Here is a 15,789-nt window from a genome sequence, read left to right as displayed (position 1 = left end):
GGCGTTTACCTCCACTCTCACAAACCCACTCTCCTAATTCTTCCTCCCATTTCCCTCCCCCTCCCTATGCCTTGTCTTTCTCCCCCTGACTTTCTCATTCCCCCTCCACCCCACAAAAAAAAATTCTCCATCCATCTCTCTGATCCTCTGTGCCTCCGTCTCCTCCGTTCCTCCCCAGCTGCAGTGCAGAGATCTCCGCCGAGGCCCCCGTCAGGCTGTCAGGTGACCGGGACGGGGGCTGTGACATCACTGCCTCCTCGGCCGACTGTCAGACTTCCGCCGTTGCCATGGCAACGGCGGCGACGACGGCCTGCAGAGCCGAGGCTGGCGACGTGGCGCCCGCAAGAGGAGACGGAGAAGAGGCAGGAGAATGCGTAAGGGCTCCTTTTTTCTGGTTCTCTTTCTCGTCTTTTTTTTTCGGTGTGCGTCCTTTTCGTTATTGTCGCTTTGCTGCACAGAAATGCATGAATCCACGTAAGGATGACTGGGACAAGGAAGGGGACCGCGACACACACACACATGCACATCACTCAGACATTTTTGCAGAGGTGTTTTTTGCTGAGACTGGAGCAAGCATGCAGAGCTCAGTCCAGAAACAGCCTGATTTCTGAGGATGTTTGGGGAAAGATTACGCCTCCCCCTCGGCAGCGGGGTGCTGGTAATAACTCAAAGCTTCAGTCCCGCCGCTCTCTGTGTGGCTTCTCTCTGCCGGCGGGCTGGCTGCAGCTCGACACCAGCCTGAGCCGCAGCTAGCATCAAGCCCCTCTCCACATCTGCAGAACAGAACCCGACGAGCACGGAGTTGCATCTTGCCTTCCTGGAGGTAGTTTAGAGAGCAGATGTCGAGGTGCGTTCGCTTTTTCTTAATTTCTGGGCTCCAAATTTGCAGCCTGCCTCTGCTCTCCAAAGTAAAGGCTGCTGTGTGATCAGTCATTCGAATCCTAATTATTCTCTTTTATTTTACCTGATCACTGCAAGCTTAAGTCACAGTGTTCTCTGAAATAAAGCGTTGGCTCCTTCTTTGTGCCTTTCAGTCATGTGCAGCTGGTAGGTGTCAGAGAGCTGGCGACGTTTAGGGAGTTAGTGGTTGATGTAAAGCCAATAGCATCCATCTCGTATAAATTAGATGTTAGTGATAGCGTTTAAACCCAATGAGCGGATTTGAACTCTCTACCACAGGTCAACTCTCAGGGGGTTTGATATGCATGTCTAGGATTCTGCGTTGTTCGGGGAATTCCTCTTATCGCCTCCAGAAAACCCCAGGAGATGCTTTGACTTGTCTCTTATCTTCCAGCTTGTTTGATGGCAGCTTGTGATAAGAGCAGATTTTTAGATGTGCGGCCTTGCTGCGCTCACAGACTTGGCAGGCGATTAGAGCTGCGTCTGAGAAAGAAATTTGGATTCCTGTCACCCCCGCGAGCCGGGCTCAGAAGGATAACTTAGATCTGTTATGTAACGATGTCATCACAGCGATCCCGGTGCCGCCGCACGTGAAAACTCACAGACGCACGCAGGCTGTGGTTTCGCGTCGTGTGGTCGTTCCCACATCCACCCCTCGGAGAGTTTGCTCCGTTTCACTTGTTGCTATAGAGATGTGGCCATTTGACTGACGCTCGCTGTCTTTCCAAATGGCAGCACGCCGGTCTGGGCTGCAGGCGCTCCAGCTCGGACGCGGCCTACGAGCTGGCTGAGACGGTCAGAGCGCAGCGCGAGTGCCGCCTGCGGCCCCACTACAGTGACCCCATGCCAGCGGACGCCTCCAAGCGCAAACAGCTGGAAATGAAGATTGCTGCTGCCGCCCGACTCCACAGCCACAGCCACCGCCGAGACCGTGACAGAGACAGAGACAGAGACAGTGGTGAGCACATGACACATCCTTAGACTTATCTGTATTTTTTATTTTTTTGTCATCTATTAAACTACTTAGAAGCCAAACATGTAGCTCAAGCTCTGTTTTTATACATGTGTGAGACCAGATTGCATGTCCCTTAAGAGTCAGAAATAAATAAAAGGTTGATTTTTTTTAAAATATATATATATATATATATATATATATATATATATATATATATATGAGGGCATAAGAAAACTTTGTTAGTGTAAATGCTAAAGAATATATTGTGCAATACACAAGTTTGTTGAGTGTTTTGGAGCTCCATATGTCAGTAATAATTGATTTTTTTTTTTTTTTTTTCAAATTAACGCCCTGGATTGATTTTTTCCTAAATAAAATGTTAGGAATCCTTGTTTTTCTTAGTTTTTGTGAGGTTTTCCAAACATCTCTACAGCAATTCATCTTAACGTTGAGTTTTTGTTAGAAAATCTGTAAGAGGAGATGAACACAGACGTCATCTGTTATGTTGGGATCAGGAAGCCTTTTCAAAACCACACATTTTATCGCCTTTATCCAGCCTGACGTAAAGACATTCCCCCATTTTTACAGACTTTTATGATGAAATACACAAACGTCACAAATAGATATAAACTCTCAGGTGTGGTTTTCTTTTCTTTTTTGACAGATGTGTGGTTTTCAGGTGTGTGCTGTCATGACGGCACGTCCTGTTTCTGGTCCCAACGTCAGCCCTCGTGATTTCCCACAGTCAGGCACCACATCTGTGACGTCAGTTCAATCAGTGAAGGTCCACTGACTTTCCACATTGATTTCTCTTACGCAATAAAATAGCCCAATCTAGCTGCGTTTCCGAGTCCTGGGTCATGGAATTTAAACTAAAAATAGTTTAAATGGTTTTGCCTCGGGCATCTGGTGCTGTTCTTGGTTCTTACTGAAAAGGTGAATCTCCCAAAACTTGTGGATAAACCTCCAACTAAGCCTGACATTTAACTGTGTGTGTCCCATTACAGAGCAGTCATGGCTCTTACAACCTGAATTTGATCCATTTTAACATCGCTTAAACAGCAGTGCTTTCTTGTCTGAATATTTTGACCTTTTCACCCTGACCTCCCCCTCTGAGCATTTCCTGCTCCTCGAGCTTAAAGCTTCCCTGTCGATAGGAGCACTCAGACGCAGGACAGTCAATATGGCAAACTGAAAAGACCTTTCTGCCTTCTCACAAACACAATGGGCCTCAAATTGATGTTTCCAAATGGAAAAAACTTATCGGCATTTATTTATCTGAATATTTCAAGCAAATTAGGTTTAGCAGTGCAGGCGATATGTTCGACCGCACACACTAACTGTATGTGGACAGATTAAGTTGTTACTCGAGGGCTTGGGATCTAATTACTGGAGAAAGATGAAATCTGTAATAGCTTCTTCGTCTTGACTTGAGCTGTAATGAGGTGACAGAATCGAATGTGTGTCTTGTTAGTGAGGCAAAAACAAACACTAGCTGTCAAATCCACAAATATTATAATCGGTAACAAGTTTGGCTCGTTCCCTTTTTCTCTTTTGCCAGCGCCAGCAGCAATTCGTGGTCACTCCGAGCCCCCTGGTGAGGAGCGGCAGGTGGTTCTGGGCGTGACTCGGTCCGGTCAGCACCGCTGGAGCACCATCAGCAGCCTGAGCTCAGACAGCGGCGTGGTGGGCCTCAGTGACGAGCGGGAGGAGGAGGACCGGGAGCCCCGCCGTCACCGCAGGACCCGGGGGGCCGAGGTCGAGCGGGTGGACAGCGGCATCGGCCCGGGACTGTCCCGCACCTGGAAGAGACCGTCCGCCTCCCTGAGAGCCTGGGAAGCCCAGAGGCCGTGTCCTGACTGCGGGCTGAGGGACGGGGCGTCCAAAGAGCGCGGTGAGCGAATGTGCGAACGCTGCACCAAGCTGCGCACCGAGCGGAAGGAGGCCATCCTGGAGTTTCTGAACACGGAGTCGAGTTACGGCGAGGACCTGCGGATCATCAAGGAGGAGTTTTACTGCCCCATGCAGAGTGCAGGTCTCCTCACGGCTGAGCAGCTCACTGTGGTGTTTAGCAACGTTCAGGAGCTTATAGACGTCAACGACCGCTTCACGGAACACCTGCAGGACAGCATCGATCAGGCCTTTGACCAGGTGACTCTCACAAACACACCAAACATTGTGGGAGGGTTTTATTCTGTCAGCTGTTAGCAGCTAATGGAAACATAAAAATTACCTTCAGGATCACATTTATAAAATGTTTCCTGTTCCTGCTACTACCTGCAAATATTTTACTGCATGTTAATGAATTCATCGTGTCTTATTTTCACATAAAGGCAGAACCTCAGCTGCTTCAGGTAAAATGTTTAGCATTAATATTGGTATTAAGATCATTGGTTGTCAAATACCTAGATCAGTGATCATCAGTTGACAGCCCCCAGTTCATTTCAGATCGGAAAGCTTGTTCTGTTGGGCCCACAAAGTATTAAATCAACTTATGCACAATTGAATACAGAAATTATTTGGAGCTGGGGTTAATTTCGTCACTGCCTTAACCAATCAGAGCGCTCATCCGCAGTCCGATGAGGTCTGTAAACAGTCTGACACTAAAGTAGTGCCGTCCTCGAGTTGTGGCTGGTTAGCTCAGTCGACTGTGTCAATCACTGCTTTATTTCGCCAGTCTCAGCTAAATGTACAGTTAAATTTAGACATCTACAAAACTCTCACTTTTAGCCTCTATTTTTTCAGATTTTAGCGTAAGCATTTATAGTTCGTATAGAAACATCTAAAATGACCCCAGACATCTTTTCAACTCAAAAAACCCTTAAAATCCTCATGTTGGGTTTTTTATCAAATATTTGAACTGAATGTATTTAGCATATACCGCAATTTTGAACATATTTTTTCACATTGAACATTTATGCAGTGGTGGAAAAACCACACAAACAAACAAGAAAAAGCAGAAAACTGTTTAACTCATCCTTTCTGGAAAAATATAACGTATGCTAAATGTGATCTATTTCTGACAGTAGGAAGTGAAATAAACCACTCCGACTAGAATCAAAGGCCAGCCTCCGCACCAACCTGATTACAAAGACTTTGACCAAGGAGCGTATTTTGTTGATGACCCCTGACCTAGATAGTAACTTTAGGTTGGACCATTGAAGCGCATCTCAAACGTTTTAAATGTCGATGCATGCTGGAAGAAAGACGTGCGATAAGATCATCAGTTTGTGCTTCCTGTCATCTGTAATTTAAGGAAGGTTGTTGTTTCTCCCAATTACAAAACATTTCTAATCACAAGAGCTAAAGAACAGATGTGTTAATCTGGAAATGCTCTTGTTTTATTACACTGTCAGCAGTTTGCTGCTGTCACCTGAAGCCCTCCATTCTTGCTGAAGTATAGCCTCATTAGTCGATGGCCGATTCATTGTCCACCTGCAAGCCTCGGTAAACTCTAACAGCTAAAACCATGATGCTGCTACCACTGCTCGTAATGGCATTATAAGAATAAGTTCACTTATAACCATTTTCAGATACCCATACCTCTTTTTTTTTTCCTCAGACCAGTCATTAAAAGATAACTTTCTATTGGGCCTCTAGTAAAAGTGATAAGGGAGGGAAGTTTTTGGGTGAAAATATCTTTTCTATGTAGCATGAAAAGAAAACCACTTGGTGTGTGCAACCTAGATGGATTTATACATTTTTATTATTATAAACACCGTGCCGGTACAGCAGGTACAGTCGGCTCTAAAAACAAGCAGAACGAACTTTAAAGGCGAAGAGAAAGTCACCACAGTGTGTTGGTAAATCACTGATTGATACAATCTCAACAAAACAAACATCTTTCTTGAAAAGAATTTTGACAAACAGTTCAATAAACCTTTAGCTGTATGAACATAACAAGCGTAATTTAAGGATATTCCAAAAGATGGCTGTCTGTTGGGTTTACATTAGCTGGCAGCAGAAGCATTTTTTTGTTTGTTTTTTTTTTATCTATAGACATGCAGTAAATACCTCGACTAATTGCGTGGGGTCACATCAGGTCAGTAGGTAATCCTGCAGTGTAGCTCAGGGTGGTTTGCATTCAGACTACCAAATAAATGTGTATAAAAGCCCATCAGACCTCCTCCGAGGAGGGTCTGACTGAAGAAGTCTTCAATGAGAGCGCTCACACCTGTTAAGTGCATTCAGATCGCACAGGGCAGATGTTTGTTCCAGGTCTGAAAACGGCTTCTTTGATTTATATCCCAGTTTGAAATCAAGTTTTGGCATATGAGCTTCTTTAAAAGAAAGAACGTTCAGTTGCCTTTTATTGAATCCTTCTGACTTCCCCTGGCCTGGATGTGTGTTTGTGTGCGACTGTAATCCAGGGAGATGACGATCTGCTGACCGTGTACATTGGAGAAATCTTCCTCGAGTTTGTCAACATGCTGCCAGCTTTCCAGACCTACTGCCTGCAGCAGTCCACCTCCGTCAACATGCTCAACGCTCTGGAGAAGGAGAAAGAACTGCTCAGGTACGCACAAAAACGCAAGGACTACTCTTCCTACTGGCTGGTAGGATGGGGAAAGTTGCTCTGGAAGCTTTCTCTTGTTTCTGCCACGGCTGCTCTGTAATTCTTTATGAAAAGACAGTGACTTATCACTTATTCAGAAGAAGGTCTATTTCTGGAGTTGCGCGGCAATGATTTATGTTTTCAGACAGAACCACGGCTCGCCAATGAGTCAGGCTGTTCTATTATGCTCATTAATACACGTTCAAAAGTTCTCCAAAGCCTGTAAGAATCTCCTCTTCTTTCTTGTTTCAGAATATTCCTAGACGTCTCCCAAAATGACAACACTGCACTGCGCCGTATGAACTTGCGCTCCTTCCTCATGGCGCCCCTTCAGCGCGTGACGAAGTACCCGCTTCTGTTGAGCCGCATCATCAAGGTCACCCCCGAATGCCATCCCGACTACGCACGTCTCCGTGAGGCCAAGAGTCGGGTGGAGTCCCACCTGGAACACATCAACATGAAGACCAAGCAGGAGGGCAACGGCGTCACGTGGTCCCTGCGCTCATTCCGCCGGGACAGCCGCAAGAACCGGGAGGTTATAAACATCGAGATGAGAGAGGTGTCCATGAAGACGGTGGGCTGGGCGAGAGAAAACACGAGGTTTGTCATGGAAGGACCCCTTCAGTTGTCCCAGCCGGCTGATGGTCAGTGGGTGAGAAAGGGCAGCAAGGCGCTCAAGTTCCAAAACGTGCAGAGTCTTCTGATGGTGAGGACACAGCGGGCTGGGGACCCCACCGGACAGGATGTCGGCGCACGGGGCGACCAGCCGGACGGTACCGGGGAGAGCGTCCGAGACGGAGTGCTGGTCCTGATCAAAGACAAGAGCAGCGGGAAGTTCACAGTGCTGAGAGAGCCCATCCGTCTGGGAAACTGCATAGTGTCGTCCGATCCCGACTGTGAGGACACTTTCGAGGTTCTCGATATCCGACGGGAGTCCTTTGTCTTCCGTGCATCGGACAAATCTCGCACCCAGCAGTGGTTCCATCAGATTAAGAGATACGCTCGAGACTTGGGAACCTGGAGGAAAAGGCGAAATGCGTTGCCCAACATCATGATCAACACAAACCAGACGCGCTCCTGAGGCCGAGCCTCCACACCTCTCCGTCACGCTGTAAATAACCCGAAACCATTCGACCGCAGAAACCAGGCGAAGACGAACGATTTCTACGTAACGCCACCGCTCTGACGCGCTAGATTTCAGAAAGCAAAACCACAATCTGTCTCACAGTCTCGTGAGAAGCCGAAGCACTTTCTTTCTTACGGAGCGGCAAGTGCGCCATAGAATTGTGTACGTAGATTTATTTTAGGCAGTTACAGTTTAAAAACAAATATACCAGATTCTTGAACAACCAAAAAAAAAAAAAAAAAACTTGGGCTGTACGAGCCAGCCTTGATTGTAAAAGACTGTTTGCTCTTCGGTACTTAAGGTATGTCTGGTGAAAAGCATGACTGAACATGACTGAATGCAAAAAGACAAATTGAAATGTCACTTTTTTATATGAGACAGTGAGGATTAACATTTTTTTTTTTTTTCAATAATAAGGCAGATATGTCTTAAGGTCTTTGTTCAGCGGTTTCTGTTTGTCATCACTGCCCTTCCCTGTCTCTGTGCTGCCCTCTGCTGTACGGTGGCAGCACGGCAGCTTTCACTGCCAAAGATGCAGTTGAGCAGAGCCTCTCCGACAGGCCGGACAGACCTCCTCTGTCACTGTGTGTCAGTGGGTCGTAAAGGAACAGCAATAATATCTGCCCATTTGAAAACAAGTAGCTACTGTATATGCATTTAATTTTTTCTCCTTTGGAGGTCAGGTGTTAATTCTGGTTTACTGCAGTACTGAGCTGTGTGGTAGATTTTACTGAAGCCTGAAATCTGTTTAGGTCGGTCCTCATCTTTAAGGCCTTATTTCATCACCCTCAAAAAACGAAGACGTCCAGTCTTTGCTTCTTTTTTTTTTTTGTTAACATCCGTCTGCCTCATTTTGAGTCAAGTGCAGAGTTTTTCAACCTTGTGGCCCGTTAGTCCGGTAAAGCTGTACGAAACTGAAGCGCCCAATTCATTTCTTCACTTAATAAACTGAATCGTGAACGGAAATAGTAAGAAATCCCCATCTCAAAACATAAAAGCCATAATATTTTTTGTACGAGATCCTGGCAGCATGATAACCTTGAGCAGAAATACCACTACCAAAGTACCACATTCATTTTATTTAAAATCCAAAATATTGCTATTGCTACTAATGTTGTCACCGAGTTAAAATACGAGACAATGCAACAATATTTATATTATAGCTATTTATAGCTATATATTAAAGATATTACATATTTATTGTAACCATATTATGTTATTCAAATCTTAATACAGACATATGGGACCTTACAGAACCATAGACTGTATTAATGGTAAACCAGACATTCTAACAGATGTCTGAAGTTGAAGCTAAAACTTGGAGTTAAAAACAGAGAGGGAGCACTCCTGCTTTTTGTCTAATCCAGTGGTGTCCAGTCCTGGTCCTGGAGGGCCACTGTCCTGCATGTTTTAGGTGTGACACACCTGATTTGAATGACTGAGTGATTAACAGGCTCCTGCCGAACTCGAAAACCTGCTGAAGAGCAGGGAAATCATCTAAAACAGGGGTCTCCAATCCTGGTCCTGGAGAGCCACCATCCTGCATGTTTTCCTTGTTTCCCTGCTCCAACACACCTGATTCAGAGGTTAAATGACCTCTACATGTTCTGCAGAAGCCTGTTAATCACCCATTGATTCAAATCAGGTGTGTTGGAACAGAGAAACAAGGAAAACATGCAGGATGGTGGCCCTCCAGGACCAGGATTGGCCACCCCTGATCTAAAACATGCAGGATGGTGGCCCTCGAGGACCAGGATTGGGTGCCACTGGTCTAATCAGAATTTGTGATATCTATATCCAAAATGGCCGCCAAAACGGGAGCAATGTCAACAAACACGTGTGTGTCCACGAGAAGATGTAGGTCTTCAGGTATACACTAGTTCTTCCTAAAATTGAGCACGCTGGTGTAAAATCCTGTCGGCTCCAAGAAATGAACAGACTGAAAAGCCGAACGAGGCAGGAATCAGCAGGAAGCTGAAGTTAGGAGAATGTGGATTGGACAGATGGATTACCAACATACAGATCCGGAACATCCTGTTTTTTTTAATCAAATATAGAAAACAATACTGGTGTCAGAGTAAAACGTGCTTGACAATTCAAATATGTTGTAGGATCCAGACTGGAAGGAGCCGAAGCTTCAGGGAAATCAGGATGTGTGTTCTTTAATTCTACATCCAAATTATTGCTTCGACACGCAGCAGCAGTTAATCACATACATTTGGTGGTTAAGACGGCCATGTTTTACATTTCTTATTTAAAGAGCAAGGCTAGAAAGTGTCTATGTGAGCGTAGTTGATTTACCACGTTTTAACACGTTTTGAAGGTAGTTCTTCTCGATAAATCGACTAAATTCTCCCAAAATTCCAGATGCTTCGTTGAGTTTCTTGGTGCAGTTATGACACGCACACGACAAGACGACTGATTCCGACCACGTGACGAGCGCTCCCTCTGTTTTTTACGCTCTGAGCTGAAACAAAAAAAAATCTCCCCTTATAAGATGGCTGCAGCATGAAGGTCAAGCTCATGTAAAGAAATGGAACATTTATTAATAAAAATAAACCTCAGAGCATTTTTTTTGCCCCCCTGGTGTTGACTCTTGTTGAGTCAGTTCTTTCCTTGCTGCTGTATGCTCAAATGTTAGCTGTAATTAATTACTCGACGCTTCAGAAAGGTCATGACATGGCAGCGCCCATGAAGGGGATGTTCTGGCTTCGCTTTTGTCCAACAGAAGCAGATGGGAGACACGTGGTCCGTCTTCATGTACGGTCTCTGTCAAATCAAACTCTAAAAAATGTTGGAATATTTGAGTAGCTTTAAAACTGCGGTGCACCTTGAAAGCAGGAACTGACCCGTGCCAACACCAGAACGTGGAAAACTTCTAATTTAAAGATAACATAGTGGCTGACAAGGAAATGTTCGGGGAAAGTTTGGTAAACGTTCGCTAACGGCTAACTGAACGTCGGCTGCAAAGGCTAAAGGTTAAAAGCTTAGCCACCTTTTTTTTTTTTTTTTTTTTGCCATTTCAACATCACATCTTTAAAAAAAAAAACCACTCTGGAACATGAACCCTTGGCAAGGCTGTGAGAAGTAGGGGTGCAGAGGGTGCTCCAGCTGCCCCAGATGGATGCCAGTGAACATGTATATCCTACATAGTTAAAGAATTAATACAAAAAGGACAAATAAAACAGGTTTCATTAATGCTGCATACATTTAAATACTAATATAGTTTTTTAACTCTCAAAATGTCACAACTGATTTAAAAAGTGGCTCGATTAGCATGACTGCAGTTCTAGTCTTCTTCTGCATACGAGTGTTCGGCTCCCCCACCTCAAACTGAAACACGACCCCCCCCCTACAGCTAAGGATGCAAACGTTATCGTGAACGTCTTTGGAGAGAAGGCTGAAAGACTTTGCTCACTTGATTAAACGTGCCGCAGAAAAAGCAGCCAGAAAGGGGTACATAAACCTAACAATGAGCTGTTGTGCCTTCGTACTCGTACTGTTAAAAAAAAAAAAAAAAAAGACAAATTCGAAACGCGTCACAGTAGCATTCAGTAGAAAACAAAACTGCTCTGCCCTCCTGTCTCCACTCAACTGGAATCAACTTACAGGCAATAGATTTATTCTTTTTACTCCTGATCCTGAGGTCTTATTTGTAATGTTTTACCACTGTGTGTTTTTATTTTTGTGTGTGTTTGAAGCACTTTATTATAATCAGTAAAACATTTCTCCTCAGTATAACTGCTGGCAATGCATCTCCTGTGCAGTAGTGTTATTTTATATCATGAATCTGGCTGAGTTGACTTTCAGTCGAAGCAAAACGACTCGTTAAGACCGCGGCTGTTATCGTTTGGCATGAAGTAGCATTGAAACAGAAAAGGCAAATCACTGTGTTTCGGAGGCGCAGAGCTGCTTGTGACGTCGGAGGACGCAGGTTCAGACCGAATCGTTTCGAAAAACATCTGCTGAGTTGCAAATGTTTCTTTTTTTTTTCTTTTTTCTTTCCATTTGGTTTGAAAGACCTGATGTATTGTTTCTCCCCTGTGTAATATATTGTGAAATGTATTAAAAGATTTTAAACACAGTCTTATTAACGTTGTTTTTAATGTTACATCTCGAACGGAATAAACACAAACCTTTCGGGTCACATACTGGAATGAACGCTGTACAACGGCGATGGTTTTCACTCCCAGGAATAAAAGCACAATGTGGAGGGGAAAAAAAGTGAACTTAGCTCCATTATAGACCAAAAACACTAACCTTTAGAATTTTACCTTATTCAAAAGAAATAATGAACATGCTGTATAAGGCATTGTTTTAGATGCCTGCTCGTGGGTTTCCAGAGAAGATGTCATCATTTCCACACAACCTACAGTATTGAGAAAGCCCAACAGTTCCTGACTGCCGGATGACTCGTAACTAATCCCAGTAGACGTTTACTGTCAGGTGAAGTGCATCGCTGTCATTTCTTTGGCTCATTTGCTCCTAGAGCCTCATTTATAATCCAAATTGAAAAAAATATCAAAATAAACTAAAATGTTTGTTGTTTTTGTTTTCATTTTAAGACTCTTCCTAGTAGCTGTGTTTGCAGCAAAGGTTTTCTGTATAAATGAGGCTCCAGAATCTGTTTGGATGTATGCGGCTTGAAACAGTATTTCAGTTTTAAGACCTCAAACGAAACCGCCAAAGATCAAACCCTCTGGTAAACACTGGAACTTCTGCACATTTCTGCAAGAAAAACAAATAATACCAGAGAACTAAAGCGTTTCTGAAAGAATCAGAGCAATCAATGTCTTCCCTATTGAATGAATCAACTTACTGTTAGTCAGTGGTAACACACCTGCTGCTGCATGTCCAACAGAACAGCAAAAAACACCAAATCGATACAACAACACTACAGAAATCAGATGGTGCTGAGAACACATTTTCAAAACCAGCAAGAGATCGAACCTTCAATGTTGAATTTCTGAATGCGGATGCTGACGTCTTTCACCATCTCTGCTGCCCTTCTGACAGACCGGCATCCACACACTCATTCATTCATTCATTCATTCATACAGTGTCTTTGGCTGCTGGGACCTCAGGCACATCTCTGGGTCTTGCCTTCCAGGTGAGGTAAGGTCTCCAAGCTGCAGCAGCCACGACAAGGTTCCAGCCGGAGGCGGTTGCCGCGCCCTCCTTCTCCCCCCGCGCCCCGCCCCCGCAGCCAGTCGGGGTTCCCCGCGACACGGGCTACTTGTCCCCACCGGACTCCGGCTCCTTGGCCAGGCCGCGGATGGACAGGTCATACACCACCTCCTCGATCTTCTTCACGTCGTACTTGAGGCCGTCGTAGCGCTTCCGCAGCGGGTCGTTCTTCAGGTTGAGCAGGCGAAAACCCGAGTCCAGCTCGTTGATGAAGTTCGAGATGCGGAGCGGCCGGCCGTAGTCCCCGGCTGTGACACTGTTCACTGCCAGCCGCGACTACAGGGAGCAAAACACCGCAAATTTAACAAAAACACACATTTGACAGCACATATAAAAGGGGGAAAAAAGCTTACAAAAACAACTTTTAACCTCACTGAGGCATATATGGGCACACTTGTGACATACAACACAAAACATCACGTAAAATATTTATACATTAACTCTGATTTTTGATGTTTTCAAACAACTATTGTTGATATGACTAATTAAAGTTGAGGGTTTAAAACAAGAAGTTGAATAGAAGGCATAATTACCTCTTTCAATTAGCTTTTTAATCTTGTTTTTCTTAAATTTTACAGAGGAAGCAACCACAACATAATTGGGCAAATTTTTCAGACCCAAACAGCTCAGAAAAACTCTGACATGTTTAATTTTCAGCAACACCGAAGTGGAAGGAAAGGAAATGTTCTTGAATTTTAGATGCAAAGCCACAGGAAGGGATACGCTTACTGGGATGACAAGAATATTGGAAAATGTTTTTTCTCTTGTATGTTTCTTCTCAGAATTGGTTTTAATCTCAGGACATGCAAGTAACCAATGGATGATTAAAATTAGGCTGGAAAGACTCATCTGCAAAGGTAATACCTAAAAAACCCACCTGGAATCGATCCAAACTGAACAATAAGACTTGTGTTAAAGATGCAAAACTCCAAAATGCTACAAACACCAACACTGCCAGAACCACACCAGGTTCTCCAGCTTGAACGTATCGATGATGTGACAGCTTAGCAATCAGTTTTAGACTCACCAGCTCACTTGCCATGATCAGCACACCTGCCAGGTAATCCTCCACGTCCAGGTGGAAGCCCTTTTCTCGCACGACCTCAACTGACAGAATGAGAGCACCAAGGACAAAGAAACAAGGTTAAGACTTTTTTCTTTTCTTTCACCTAACAGCTAAACCCATAAACTGGTACCTACTCCCAAGTATCTGAGCCACCTCCTCCCGTGTGACGAGAGCTTCGCTTTCCAGGTAGACGACAAAGGCTGCCAGGAAGGCCAAACGCTGCAAGACGAACCGCCAGTGTTCGTGGAACCTGAAAAAGGCACCAGGGCGAAACAAAGGATTAGGAAAAGGTGGGACCGGAGGTGCAAAAACCCTGCAGTCACATCACCAAGAAATGCTTAAGAGTTTTACACACCGGGGGAAAGGGACAGTACCTGTAATACTGCTCCACAGGAAATTTGGTCTTCAGATCAGCTAATTGTGTCCTCACGGTGCAGAACAACTCCCGGGCCTTTGCACATCTACTGGGAACTATAAGCAGACTACATATTAAAAAAAAGGTCAAACATAAAATTGTAAACAGTCGCAGACTGTGTCAGATACTCACTTTCTTTGAACCCAGATGGCTGGTGGACACTTTGGAGTACTGTAAGTATTTCTCGGGCAGTTTGCTCCAGATTTTGAACCACCTTACGGATATCCTGAGAGAGACAAAATAAAAAAGATAATCCCATATTTTCAAAAGACAGCTGATATTTGATGTTAGCTAGTCTAAAGGAATCGTGCAAAAACTGACACATGCGTGAAAATAAGCTAAAGAAATGGTGCATTAGCCACTAGTTCAATGTGATGAGAGGGTCTCTCACGCGGTCTGAGAGCAGCTAATGACAACAAAACATGACAAGAAACAGCTCGGCTCAGGTTAGCTAACTGTGTGGGAGATAAATGTTGTTACGCTGTTGGTTCCCACCTCTCTGACGTCCTGGTCGGCGCTCAGGAAGCCCTGAATGTAGCTGAACATCTCGGTGACAGACATTTCCAAACCCCGACAAACCCTCCGGCCAATATTAAAGGCGCTAAAGCAGCCGTTAGCAGCTAATGAACTACAACCTCAGCGTGCGGATAGACTCCGCCTCCCGCGAGCGCGTACTGATGACGTCATCACTGCGTTCGCTAGTTAAAATAAAAAATTAACTGTCAGTTTAATGCTTTCCAGTTATTAAACTGAATAAATTAGGCAACATTTGTATGACCGCTTTGAAAACTTCAAATATGTTTTGCAACATATTTTTAATTACTTCTTTTAGAGTATTTATTCATTTTTTAAATTGTTGCTAAGTATTTATGACCCATAATATGCTAATATTATGGTGATTTGGGTGAGTTGAGGTAATATAGGTCATCAACTAAAATGGATCAAATAAAGTTTGCATCATTTTGTTACCTACCTACAACCCTGGTTGGCATTTAACATTCATGTTGACAGCCCCCAAGACCGAGGGGCAAAAAATCTGTTTAATATATTAGAGAGTTTTGGTCTAACACAACGTGTCAAACAAGCAACACACACTCAAGGTCACACACTGGACCTGGTTATCAGTAAGGGTGTGAATATTTCTAATGTCTCTGTAACTGATGTCGCCCTGTCGGATCACTTTGCTGTTATCTTTGACAGTTCTTTAAACGTTAACCCACTTGTACAAAAAACTACTATCACAAAACGTACTTTCACAGAAAACACAGCAGAAACATTTAAACAAATCTACTCTTCTTCCTCGCCCTTAAACTATAATGACGTAGATAAGTTGATAGATGAGTTTCAGTGCAAACTTTCAGATATCATTGATTACATTGCCCCCATTAAAGTGAAAGTTGTGACTGGTAGGAAGAAATCTCCATGGAGAAATACACAAACAGTTCAATCTGCAAAACAACTCTGCCGTAGGGCTGAACGAAAATGGCGTAAGGCTCAACTGCACGTTTATTATGACATCTACAAGGAAAGACTACGTAACTATCACACAACACTAAAACATGCAAGAGAGGCTTTCTTTGCAGAT

At 44.2% G+C, this 15,789-nt stretch overlaps 2 protein-coding genes across 3 annotated transcripts in view; one reads left to right on the top strand and one right to left on the bottom strand.

The window, feature by feature from the left end:
• si:dkey-91i10.2 (uncharacterized protein LOC555224 homolog) overlaps positions 1-7,779 on the top strand; it is a 69,728-nt gene extending 61,949 nt beyond the window's left edge. For both annotated transcript variants that reach the window (XM_017421121.3, XM_025006990.2), the window contains exons 4-8: positions 179-374; positions 1,636-1,858; positions 3,417-4,006; positions 6,226-6,371; positions 6,663-7,779. In XM_017421121.3, coding sequence (XP_017276610.1) covers positions 179-374; positions 1,636-1,858; positions 3,417-4,006; positions 6,226-6,371; positions 6,663-7,491 — 1,984 coding nt within the window. In that variant the 3' untranslated portion in view covers positions 7,492-7,779. The remainder of the gene's footprint in view (positions 1-178; positions 375-1,635; positions 1,859-3,416; positions 4,007-6,225; positions 6,372-6,662) is intronic.
• A 3,842-nt stretch (positions 7,780-11,621) lies between these two features.
• Positions 11,622-14,865, bottom strand: tsn (translin). Its single transcript, XM_017421076.3, has 6 exons — positions 14,700-14,865; positions 14,337-14,430; positions 14,164-14,260; positions 13,924-14,039; positions 13,751-13,830; positions 11,622-12,999 (listed from the first exon to the last, which is right to left on the bottom strand). The coding sequence occupies exons 1-6, from the start codon at positions 14,763-14,765 to the stop codon at positions 12,769-12,771; spliced, it is 684 nt and encodes a 227-aa protein (XP_017276565.1). The 5' UTR covers positions 14,766-14,865; the 3' UTR covers positions 11,622-12,768.
• Between the last annotated feature and the right edge of the window lie 924 nt (positions 14,866-15,789).

This window comes from Kryptolebias marmoratus, linkage group LG6 (assembly GCF_001649575.2).
Source record: "Kryptolebias marmoratus isolate JLee-2015 linkage group LG6, ASM164957v2, whole genome shotgun sequence".
In the NCBI taxonomy this organism is placed as follows: Eukaryota; Metazoa; Chordata; class Actinopteri; order Cyprinodontiformes; family Rivulidae; genus Kryptolebias; species Kryptolebias marmoratus.
Note: the sequence above shows the minus strand (reverse complement) of the source record. Positions and strands in the feature narration are given on the sequence as shown.